General features: G+C 32.6%; 1 protein-coding gene across 1 annotated transcript; it reads right to left on the reverse strand.

Moving 5' to 3' along the window:
• Nucleotides 1–7,163: 7,163 nt before the first annotated feature.
• On the reverse strand, nt 7,164–9,118 carry LOC125059192 (attacin-E-like). The gene is made up of 4 exons (XM_047663493.1): nt 8,784–9,118; nt 8,247–8,444; nt 7,794–8,082; nt 7,164–7,570 (listed from the first exon to the last, which is right to left on the reverse strand). The coding sequence occupies exons 1-3, from the start codon at nt 9,062–9,064 to the stop codon at nt 7,878–7,880; spliced, it is 684 nt and encodes a 227-aa protein (XP_047519449.1). The 5' UTR covers nt 9,065–9,118; the 3' UTR covers nt 7,164–7,570; nt 7,794–7,877.
• Between the last annotated feature and the right edge of the window lie 2,677 nt (nt 9,119–11,795).

The raw sequence follows: 11,795 nt of genomic DNA on the forward strand, positions 1-11,795 counted from the left end.
AATGCTTCCATTTTTACATTTACTGCCAGTTCTAAAATCAAGGGCGTAGACCGGACGAGAACAGGCAATAAACTCTCCGACACCCTTTTTAATCGCCAAGTTTTTTTAAAGATTTGTCCTCTATCAGCAGGAGACATGTTGAAATAGGATCACGCACTGACATTATGGGAACAACACGCAAGTAAACCTTTCTAATAGTATTCGTAACAAATTTTAAATCGCAATTTAAACTATGCGAGATTACTGCGACTACTGAATACAATTAGACGACTAGCTGTTATTGTAGAGTAACCCTCCTTGTGGTAATTAAGATTGCGTGTTCACCTAAATTCAGTTCAAGACTGGCTTCAATTTGACCGTCGATGCTTAATTTTCGGCAGTATCATTTATCGACGTTCCCTTAAGAGTTCCTGGCCCTAATCTGAATCTGTTACGAAGTTATTTGTCACTCAATAAAGTTTATGCCTAAGTAAATTAGTAATAAGTAATACTAGTGTACGTCACGTAAGAAGTGAAGAACTTCTTTATGACCTTATTTTTCGAAAAATGATCTACTTTTTTTTAACAAAAGGCTTTTATTATCATAGACATGAATACAAATAATACAATTATTTCATTTTACCTTATTACTACTAAGATTATTACAGAATTTCATTAATTGTAATCATTGTCATCGTTATTATATATTTTTGTTATTAATGGCTTCGAATCTCTTCGAATCAACCGTGGTAGGGACAAGAAAAAGATACAGTTGACTCTCGATAATTTTATACACGTTAATTTGAATCTCTCGATAACTTGAAATTTTTTTCCGGTCCGTTGAAAAATACTCGATAAATTGAATAAAATCAATGTAGTAGTAAGCGCGTAACGGAATAATGTGACGCGTAACCGAAAAACGTGACGTAAAATTTTTCCAACGTCGATAAAGAAGTATCACTTCAAAAACCTTAAAAAATATAATATAATAACTAAAATATATAATCAACAGGAGTTCCTTTAGGCAAGGTTCCGAAGATACTGGCAGCGATACCCCTTTGTAAGGCTAGACAAATTCTTTGCCCGAGGTTGCTGCCAGCTCTTCGGTCTCCTGTGATATCCTATACCTTTTAGCTATTTCCTTAAAAAGCCTTAACTTTCATAAATAATCCAAATTTTTGTAACTTATTTAAATAATATAATGTATCAAACAACTCAAACATACTTTGATAAATGATTAAAATCTTTTTTTTATAGAATATGGTACACAATTGGTGTGGTGGTACACAAGTAAATTTGTGTTATATATTTTATGATACTAACCATACATTTGGCTTATATTTAATTTTATAGGAGTGTGTTATGACGCGATACTGACATATTTCTACGAGTTCCAGTAGCCTGGGGCATGGAGCAAACATCCAATAAATAACGACGTCCTATATACATATCCATTTTTAGGTATTCGATATGCCTGTATCATATTTTCGTTGACCGTCTAAACAAGTATTTTGCACATTGAAGCTAATATTTGTGCACAGGCGACTGAACCCGTCGTGGGTCTTAGGACTGCGAATCAAATACTTTTTTTTTTGTTATTTGCAATCAGCCCCAAGGCTATGAGCGAATTTTTTCTGTGGTACTTTCATGTGGAGTTACTTCCCATTGGAAGCATCTACTCATCTTCTGTCTAGAGCTACTGCCGGTCTTCTAGCTCTAGAGTATGGTGACGTTTTAGTAGACTCACATACTGTCCAATGGTGAGGTGGCGAGCAAGTTCATTCGGGTAACAGCTTAACCGCTCTTTGTATTTAGCTGCCAGTCTTCAGATTTCCTCTTTGATAGTTCTCATTTTAAGATGTTCGTGAACTTCGTTGTTGGTTATGTACCATGGTACTTTTGCAACTGCTCTTAGGATCTTGTTCTGTTGTCGCTGGAGTGAATCAAATACTTAACAACTAAATTAAGACCACTCATACTACGTTTAAATAGTATTTAATTAACATTATCTCGAACAAAAACATTAAACTAGAATATGGTTATAAATCACGATAAAAATAAAGCATGTAGGTGAAATTGCAGATGTTATTCGATTACGTCGGAGCCACGTCGCAGCTTTCATTTGCCTTGTTATAGAGCAATAGGGACTCCAATTAAGGTGAGCTCGCAATTTAAGCACGCAATGCGCATACCGTTTTTGCTCCTCTGGGATTTATGTATGAAAAGTAAACGTTACGTCAAGAAATCGTAGAATCTTGGTGATTAAGTTAACTTTTGTTGTGAGCAACCCAAGTGTTCTTCAAGAACTCGGGTTACCAAGAAGAGGGAAGAGAAGAAGAAGAATACCAAGGGTCAGAACCTTAAGGGCTTTGGTATTGCTGTCTCCAACACTATCGACATATTGATATGTTCGCAGCGTGAGTTCTTAGCAGCGATATTGTGTATTAAATATATTTTATTATATTCCACACTATCGTATTGATTTAGTGTAAAGATAGTGTATGTATTTCTTGGGAATAAATAAATACAAGTTTAGTTTTCAGCCAATAATAGCTATAGTTGTCTATCCGAAAACTAGGAATTTAAATAATTCTTTAAAATATAATATTATTTCTTTCATTACGTATGTACTATGTATATTGTCTATTCGCCACCTGTCGCGTTGACAACTGACAGGCATCTGTCTTGTTGACAATTGTCTTATAGAGGTAAGAATCAGAGACAGAAAATAATGTATTGATACCTGGGCATTCCTGTGATGTTTTACTCCACCGAGCAAGTATTAATTACGTATTTATACATCAAGATTACACAAACGGGATGCATGATAATAATCACTCACCTAGTGGCACTAGATTCCGAATTATAATAATATTTAATATACAGTCACCCTACCACTAGAGCTAGCAGGAGATTAAGGCAACCCCCTCTAGACAACTACGGTGATGTTAGGGGGAATAAGCTTATACTTTACCTCTCATTTCGCCTTCAATTATACATGTTACAGAATATTATGTTATTAAATTTTTGAATATGTTTAAATTATTAATCAAATGTTGAAGTAAAACCTTCTGCCTTGTACTTCTAGATTTTACGTTTAACTTGTATACGCAAATAAATGATTCTAAAATTATGATTTATTTTTGTTTGGTATTGAAACTAAAACTAAAAAAATACTGAAGTAAACTTGTATGCAACGGTCAATTAACATATAGATAATAATGCACATTATTAGCATAGTGAGAAAACCTTTAAATGCCCCCTGAATGCTTCTTTGGGTTTAACCAATTTTTTTTTTAATCCGTAGATAAAGTAGCAAACACAAAAAACCTTCCCGTTTTTAAGCTGTACCCGAATCTGGTATATCATTGCGAATGGCATTACCTCCTTCTCCATTAATCATACATTATCATACATAAATCAACCAATGTATCAAGCAACTTTAACAAATCTTTAATAATAATAATTTATTTGCACATTATATTACAAAAAAGTTACGGTGGTACAATCTGAAGTTCGCCTAACTATCATAAACACATAATGGCGTGCAAATTTGTCTTAAAAGGTAGAATATAAGTTACAGTATTGGGTCCTAGCACTATAAGGCTTTTTAAGGAAATAGCTAAAAGTCACATCAGACCGAAGATCTGGCAGCTACCTCGGACAAAGAATTAGTCTAGCTATTCAAATGGGGAATGCTGCCAGTATCTTCGGAACCTTGCCTGAAGGGATTCTTTATAATAATATATTTAAGTTATCTATATATATAATGAAAATGGTCTTCGTTTGAGGCTCAATCACACCTGAAAAAAAAATATGAAAAAAAAAAAAATAATGAAACATAAAATTTATTTTAATTCGTCCAGCAAAGCGGGCGCGAAACGGCTAGTTTTATATATTTTTAAAGTTAAAATTACATAATGAGTCATATCATTGTAGTCAATTCTTATATTAATTTAACACTACATCACGTTATTAAAATTATATTAATAACTAGCTGGCCTAGCGAACATCGTACCGCCTAACAGTCTATTTTTTATTTTTTTTAAATACTTATTCTGCTATTCGGGACTCCGGTCTAGCTAGTAAGATAAAAAAAGAAAGTTGATAAGACAACAAATACATAATGTCAAAAATAAAAATTTACCATTCCCGGAACCTCTCCACTAACACTTGAACTCTATGATATGGTATTAAAGTTCATATTGACTTTTAAGTATTATATTATACATCCTCGTTCTTCAAGGAATATTATATTAAAAAAATCAGACAAATCGGTCTAGCCGTTTTCATGTTATGTCGTGACAACGGAAAACGGGTTTCATTTTTATATATATAGATAATGATACACCCAAATAATCATTATTATTATGATGGAATATTTTACCATAGAAATCAACTCTAGTACACTTATCTTCCATAAATATATTATCTTTACAAGAATATTTTCCTAAACATAAACCAATTCCGCGCAATAGACTTCAATCTATATTCTTCCGAACGGATATTAACTTCAAACCGAATCTAATAACAGAGCGACGTCGCTGAGGAAAACTGCTTTTCATAGGGCTTTCATATAATAGAGCCGACAAGAGTCACTCAAATAAATGTGAATATCAAAGTGTTTTATGTTCGTACATTATTGAACTAAGGTAGGGCTAATTTAATATGCACATTTGACACCTCTAAAGAATATGGTATGGTGGTACACTGACGTTACAAGTTACATCAGAACGACATATGAAGCTAAAACTGACAGATGTCAAGTTAGCCCTACCATACAAATACTATAATAATTAATTTGACTATATACATAGTATATTCAATACCAATAGTATAGTAGTATATAGAGCAGTGTTGGCCTAGTGGCTTCAGCGTGCGACTCTCATACCTGAAGTCTTAGGTTAGATCCACGGATGTGCACCAATGTACTTTTTTCTAGGTGCGCATTTAACATTCGCTCGAACGGTGAAGGAAAACATCGTGAGGAAACCGACATGTCTTAGACCCAAAAAGTCGACGGCGTGTGTCACGCACTGGAGGCTGATCACCTTCTGCCTATTAGATTTAAAAATGATCATGAAACAGATTCAGAAATCTGAGACCTAAAGAGGTTGTAGCGCCACTGATTTATAATTTTTATAGTAGTATATAGTAAAAATAATATGTTTTCGAAAATGTATTGATGATATTCAGAGTGGAAAATTAATCATTAACTATGACGTTGGTTTGACATTCATTTTTAACAAATGAGTGTCACACTTACTCTATGTAAGACTTCTAGACTCTATACTAGAGTTACAATGACAAACAATTAGTAGTTATTTAGCACTTCAACTATGTTGAACGAGGATTTATGAAATTGCAATACAAAAATGAACAGTGTTGGTCTTGTGGCTTCTCTCTCTCTCTCATCCCTGAGGGTTGTAGGTTCAATCCACAGCCGTGTCAATGGACTTTTTGACTATGTGCGCACTGCGCATCTAACACTAGCTCGTACGTTGAGACACCGACTTGTCTATGAAATAAAAATGATCAAAGAAGAGAATGTATTAAACTTAAGACCTATATAGTTAGTAGTATATTATTATTTTATACAATAAAGTTGATTTAATTAAAAAGATAAAAAGGATATCAAAGCTTTAAAATGCGTCGGTTTTCATTACATTTAGAGCAATTTTCAGATTTTTAAAATGCACGCAAACTTTTGGAGTGGCTTCAATGAAAGTCGAGCGTTCGCTGTTTATATTTCAAACTAAATAAAAATCGTCGAAGTTGAAACTTTAAGTGGGTTTATGTTATTTTATATTGCGAATTTTATAAACGTTATAATTTTTGAAAGTTTCCTTTTTGCAGGTGGTTTTTCGTTTTTTTTTGAAGTCGGTTAAAAATGTTTTCAGCTGAAATATAACAGAAATTATAGTAATAAATTAGGTCAATACAGCTTGTTTAGCCAAAATGTATTAGTTTATAAAAATATTAAACTAATCGTAAAAGCCTATGAACATTTTTCTTAATAAATATGAATATATATACTACGTACCTATATATCTTCTTATTAAAGTTATATATTCATTTTTATAGAATAGTGATATTCAATTTCATTTATAGAACAGGGGGCAGGAGGCTCACCTGATGTTAAGTGATGCCTCCGCCCATGGACACTCCCAATGCCAGAGGGCTCGCGAGTGCGTAGCCGGCCTTATAATTAAAATAATAATTTTGCTTGGAATTTTCTATATCTAGTTGACAACAATTTGCAAATGTTAATAATAATAAGCAGACAAGGTTTAAAAAAAATTATTAGGACGGTTATTTCTGTATGAAATTTCAAATGAAACATTCATAACTTTAAGCTGCAGTCGCACCAGTTAAAATATTGGTATATAAATTAATATTTAATTACGAAGAACTAGAGAATAATTAAAAACTTAAAATAAACTGTAGATAAAATAAACTAAAGTAATTTTTAAAAGTGTGATTTCAGTTATATAGGTGCGACTGGAAAATTACAAATTATTTATTAGGAATAATAATTCCATGGTTTTTAAAATCTTGTCAGCTTATTATTAAGTTAGTTTAGTTAATCGTATACCGTTATAAATACTTCAATAAGTACTAGTACATATTAAATATTTTATGAGATACAAGCATAGTTTAAGAGGTGAAAAGAAGTGTTAACGAAGATGCCTATACAAAATCATCAAGCGTGAAATGTATCATTCCAAAGTCAAACCAAATTATGGATAATAAGCATTTTAATACTATAATCTTTCTATTTTGGCTAAATTTTTTTTATGGCTCTGGCACGATTTGAGCATTAGCCAGCGTCAAGTATAGAATTTTTTATAATTAGTAAGCTGTCTTTAGAAATTCGACCGTGTCCTCCATGTACGGTTAAAGCACTCGCCCTGTACCGTACAACCCTCCCAAAGGCCGAGAACAAATTTAAATTAAATTAAAACTTGTCCTCGAACCGGGAATCGAACCCGGTACCCCGCACCTAGCTGCCACTTAATAAGACCGCTAGGCTATGAGGCCCCCTTTTGGCTAATTCAAAACTTGTAGAACGTCTAGGCACTTTGGACGTCCTCTCAACAGACCAGAGGCTTTTAAAATTAAGTAAAACATAAAATAATGCTTCTTATTTGAAAAGGGGTTATAATAAATAATAAGAGAAAATATATGTTTACTATTATTTATTTGTAATAATTGATTACACACAATTAAGCATTGCTTGCTAATTTATAACCTGTATTGTCACTATAAAATTATTAAATATTTATACCTTACTTAGATTGGACTTGAACTTAAATAGTAAGTTCAAGTTTACATAACGCCAATACTTTAAACCTTATAGCTAAAATTTGTTATTTCGAATACAATGTCATTGAACTATATGTATCACCAGTAAATTGACAGTGTACCACTACCTAATATTGTTTTGTCAATGTACGCAACTTGGCAAGACATTCGCGTTATAAAAAAGAGTATGCACGTGTACTTTTAGTACGTTTAGTAGTAAATATGCTAAACGCATGGCAATGGCAACTTACGTGCTAGAAAATGTAAAATACAAAAACATATATATCTTTATATATATAATTCTTCTGTGAGTGTGTCACTGAACTTCTCTCAAACGACTGGACCGATTTTGATGAAATTTTTGTGTGTGTTCAAGGGGATCTGGGAATGGTTTAGATTCACAAATCAGCCCGCCAGATGGCGCTGCAGTCGGTACTTTCATACTTTGCTTTACTAATCGCTTGAAATATCATGCAGGACAACGTCTGTCGGGTCCACTAGTATATTATATAATGTTAATACAGCCGAAAATATCAATTCTTCATACTTGTCTTTTCTCTATGCTTATCCGAATTTAACACAGCTTAAACTATTTAAAATGATTTCATAAAGTTAAACTTAAACGCCGGTTCCCAACTGCTCTTTGGTATGAAGGGAGAAAAGGATCGCGTTGCACCAGCGCCAAAATCGAGTGAAGAGCTAGGCGTCTTGAAGAGATTTAGTTTTCCCATCGCAGATACATCAGTCTTTTGAAGGAAATCAGTGCGTGCTGCGCCTAGTGAAGCTCCAAGTGTGTTCCTGAAACATTATTTACGATTATAAGAGCTTAAATCTAATAAAATTGTATATAAAGTTTTGAACCATCGCAATAAATTTAATATTAATAATTTTCATCACAGGTTAAGCTATGGTTAACGTAAATTACCAAACGAATTGTATCAAAATGTCAAATTGATACTCACTTGTACATGTAATCCGCGCCTGCGCCATAGGTGTTGAAATTGGGTACATTCGGTATACTTGGCATGTTCTTTGTAACAAACGCATTCGCATTCAAATTGTGGTTAGGTGTGTTGAGAAGATTCAAGTTGGCTGCAGCTGTCAACTGCTTCCCGAAGTCTGGAATCTGTCTGCCTGACAGGCTGAGTCCGTGGCCATTTCTAAAGAGTTCAATTTAAAGCTATATAAAGAGTGTACTATTCGTCTAATTCTGAGTGATCTAGAGTACTCTTATGTCTCTTTCTGGCAAATCATGTTTAGGTTATGTAAGACTGGGACAAGTGTTTTACTACAGAGTCAAAAAACTAATTTAGTTTTATGAATTTAAACCGTAAAATAATAAACTCTTCAAGAAACAATTTAAATTATTAATAACCTTTAAATTATGTCTTCGTACCTGTCGTCTATTAATGTTTTGCCTGGAAGAGATTGCTTTAAGGCAGCCCGTTGCACTAAGGATATATTAGCGAGTACTATCTATATAAATTTATCACTCTTACATATTATCCAAAGCCACACCAGCTCCATACGAGGTCAGCTTGTGGCTAGGGTCCATCGTAGCCATACCAGTTGCACTGAGAATGTTAGTATCAGACTTCGCAAGCGGTACTTTGCCTGCCAAGTCCCAGTTCCCCTTATTATCAAGACCAGCTCCCACCTGCACTTGTCTCCTAACCCTCGTATGCTCAATTAATTCCGGCAAATAATCTTCGTCAATTAGAATGTATCTACAGTTTATGCCGGCCAATAAAGCGGCAAAGATCAAAGTTTTGAAAAACATTTTTTATTTTTTGTATGTTAAAACTCTCGTAACTAAGATGCGAATGGATGCTGTGAGCTTGGTCCAAGCTTATATACGTATGATTGGGGAGCGAAAAAGTCCCGGAGACGTTATCAATTTATATAGTTGACTGGATGTGACCTTACCTTTTAGTATCTTTGTTTACTATAATAAGAAAATATAATTTTATAAAATCTTTTAAATTTATTGAGTAACATCGAGAATAGAATAATGGTTAGTTTGTTGTTATTTCAAATTAAACTTCTTTTAGCGCGTTAGGGGAAAATGATTAGTGTAAATTGTTACGATGCGCGCGCACACCGTCACAAAAAACCGACACCCGTATACCGTCACAAAAAACCGAAGTTAGCATAGTCAACATTTAAAAAAAAATGTCCATTTCTTTAATTATGTAGAAATCTTTTTTTTGTGATATTTAAATAAACTTTATTTATCTAGATGATGCGTTATAATAATACTATCAACGTATTAAATACATTTTTTCTACAAACGTAGAAAAAGGCGAAAGTTAAAATTTTTAAAAACATTTTTATCTTGGCGTACCAAAGAACTATAACTTCTAACGAGTGTACATAACACACACATGATTTTTTGTTCTTCATTCATTTTTTTGTTAGATTTAATTTGAAGTAATATCCATCGCTACCAATAATTATAATTAATCATAAAGTTATCCTTATGTGTATTATTTAATGCTTATGGTTTTATTTTTAAATTGTGACAAAGTTAAGTAAAATTCATTTCAAATAGATATTTATGCTATCTCTATATATATAAAATTCTCGTGTCACAATGTTCGTTCCCAAACTCCTCCTAAACGGCTCGACCGATTCTTATGAAATTTTTACTAGGTACTATCTATATTTCAAACCCCTAAGTGGTAAGGGGTGTCCAACCCCACATTTTTTTGGTTTTATTTTTTTACATACAAAAATACACACAACCCCTACTTTTCACCCCTCTACGATCAACCCCTATTTTTTTAGTATAGTAGGTATTTTTATTGAATTAAAAAAATGTTTCCTAGAAATAATATACCTGGCAAAACAACGTTTGCCGGGTCAGCTAGTATTATTATATTATAGTATATTTTAAGAAATCTAGGTTTTCACAGTCTATAAACACGACGCGACGTGTTGATTGTGTCGCGTGCGTTATTTGAGGTAGAGGCACTAGTTGTTTCTTCGAAATTCAATGTCAAATTAGGAATATCAGTATTACTCGTGATGCAAAGTGATTTTGTTTTTTTTAGTTCCTCTCCATAACTTGAGGTTGTCCGTCAGTCTCGTGAAGTCGTCTCAATACCCTGGTTGGGTAAACACTCTCAATCCTTACACACCCATTTATGACGGTGGTAACGGTTATGGTGCAATATGCAACTTTCCGTTTCTTAATGTTCTGCATAAGTTTTCCCGACATTGCAACACGATCAATATCTGGATACTAATATGAAGCAAGCGACAATAACACTAGATGCTTCTAAACTCTTAGTGTGTTGCTTTTTTTGAAGTAAAATTTCTTTAGGCGCATGAGGGTCATTTTTTTATGGGACGGTACGAAGAACGGCGTTTTTGTCGAAGAAAAGGGAGAGAGCGATTCAGAGAGAGTGAGAAGGATAGTGACGTTGTACAAATTCTATTTTTAAAATTATTTTAGTAAAGAGAATTTATGAAATATTAGTATTATATTATATGCAAAATAGTTTATTGAAATCTCAAATGACGAATCGTAAATTAAAATGCCACGTGTTTTTATTATCAAAGAAATAATTTAAAAACTTAAATTTATTATTTGTATTAATTTACGACACTAAATATTTTAATGACAATTAAATTCATTAAATTCTTAACATTTTCCCTTTTCCCTCCCTTTAAGTCTCGGAAATCTAAAGTTTTAGCTTTGTATAAATATGAAAAAGTGATAAAAATTACTTTGCCGAAGAAGTTTCACTTCTGACATGTATGTGTACTTTGTAAGCACGCACTTTTTTTATAAATACTTCGTAAATCGTGTGGTAGTATAAGCGAAGTTAGAAATAACAAAGAAAATAATAAAAGTTTCAACTACAAAGCTAAGTAAGCACTAACTTACATGCACGGAAGTGGTTTAAGGGGATTCACATTGCTATTATTTGGTTATCTAATTAAGATAGGTACGTAATATAATAATTATGAGGTCAGACGTCAAGAGATATCGAGTGAATTCCTTGGCTGACGAAGATATAGGGTACAAGAAACAACTCATTTTTTATTTACAATGTGTCTTTGTTTTAAGTTTATTTTAATGAAAATAATATAGTAAAAAAAAATTATAACTAATTTTACTAATTATTTTTTATAAATTCAAAAGTAAACCATAAATATAAAATAATACATTTAAGCATAACTTTATGACAATAATTATTATTAAAATAAAGAAAACACTAAGTGTAAAATAGTTTATATGGTAACGATGGATACTACTGCCAATTAAATCTAACCAAAAATAATTGAAAAACAAAAAAACACACAAAGTAATTATTATGCTTTTAAAAATCTTATCAATCTCAATTTTAAATTTTTTTTTATATTAAAGATTATTAGTTATTATTAGAAGATTACTGTCGTAAACAAAGAAACTAAAACGTAAGGCCACATCCAGTCAACTATATAAACTGATAACGTCTCCGGGACTTTTTCGCTCCTCAATCATTCGTATATAAGGCTGGACC

This window comes from Pieris napi, chromosome 19 (assembly GCF_905475465.1).
Source record: "Pieris napi chromosome 19, ilPieNapi1.2, whole genome shotgun sequence".
Taxonomy (NCBI): Eukaryota; Metazoa; Arthropoda; class Insecta; order Lepidoptera; family Pieridae; genus Pieris; species Pieris napi.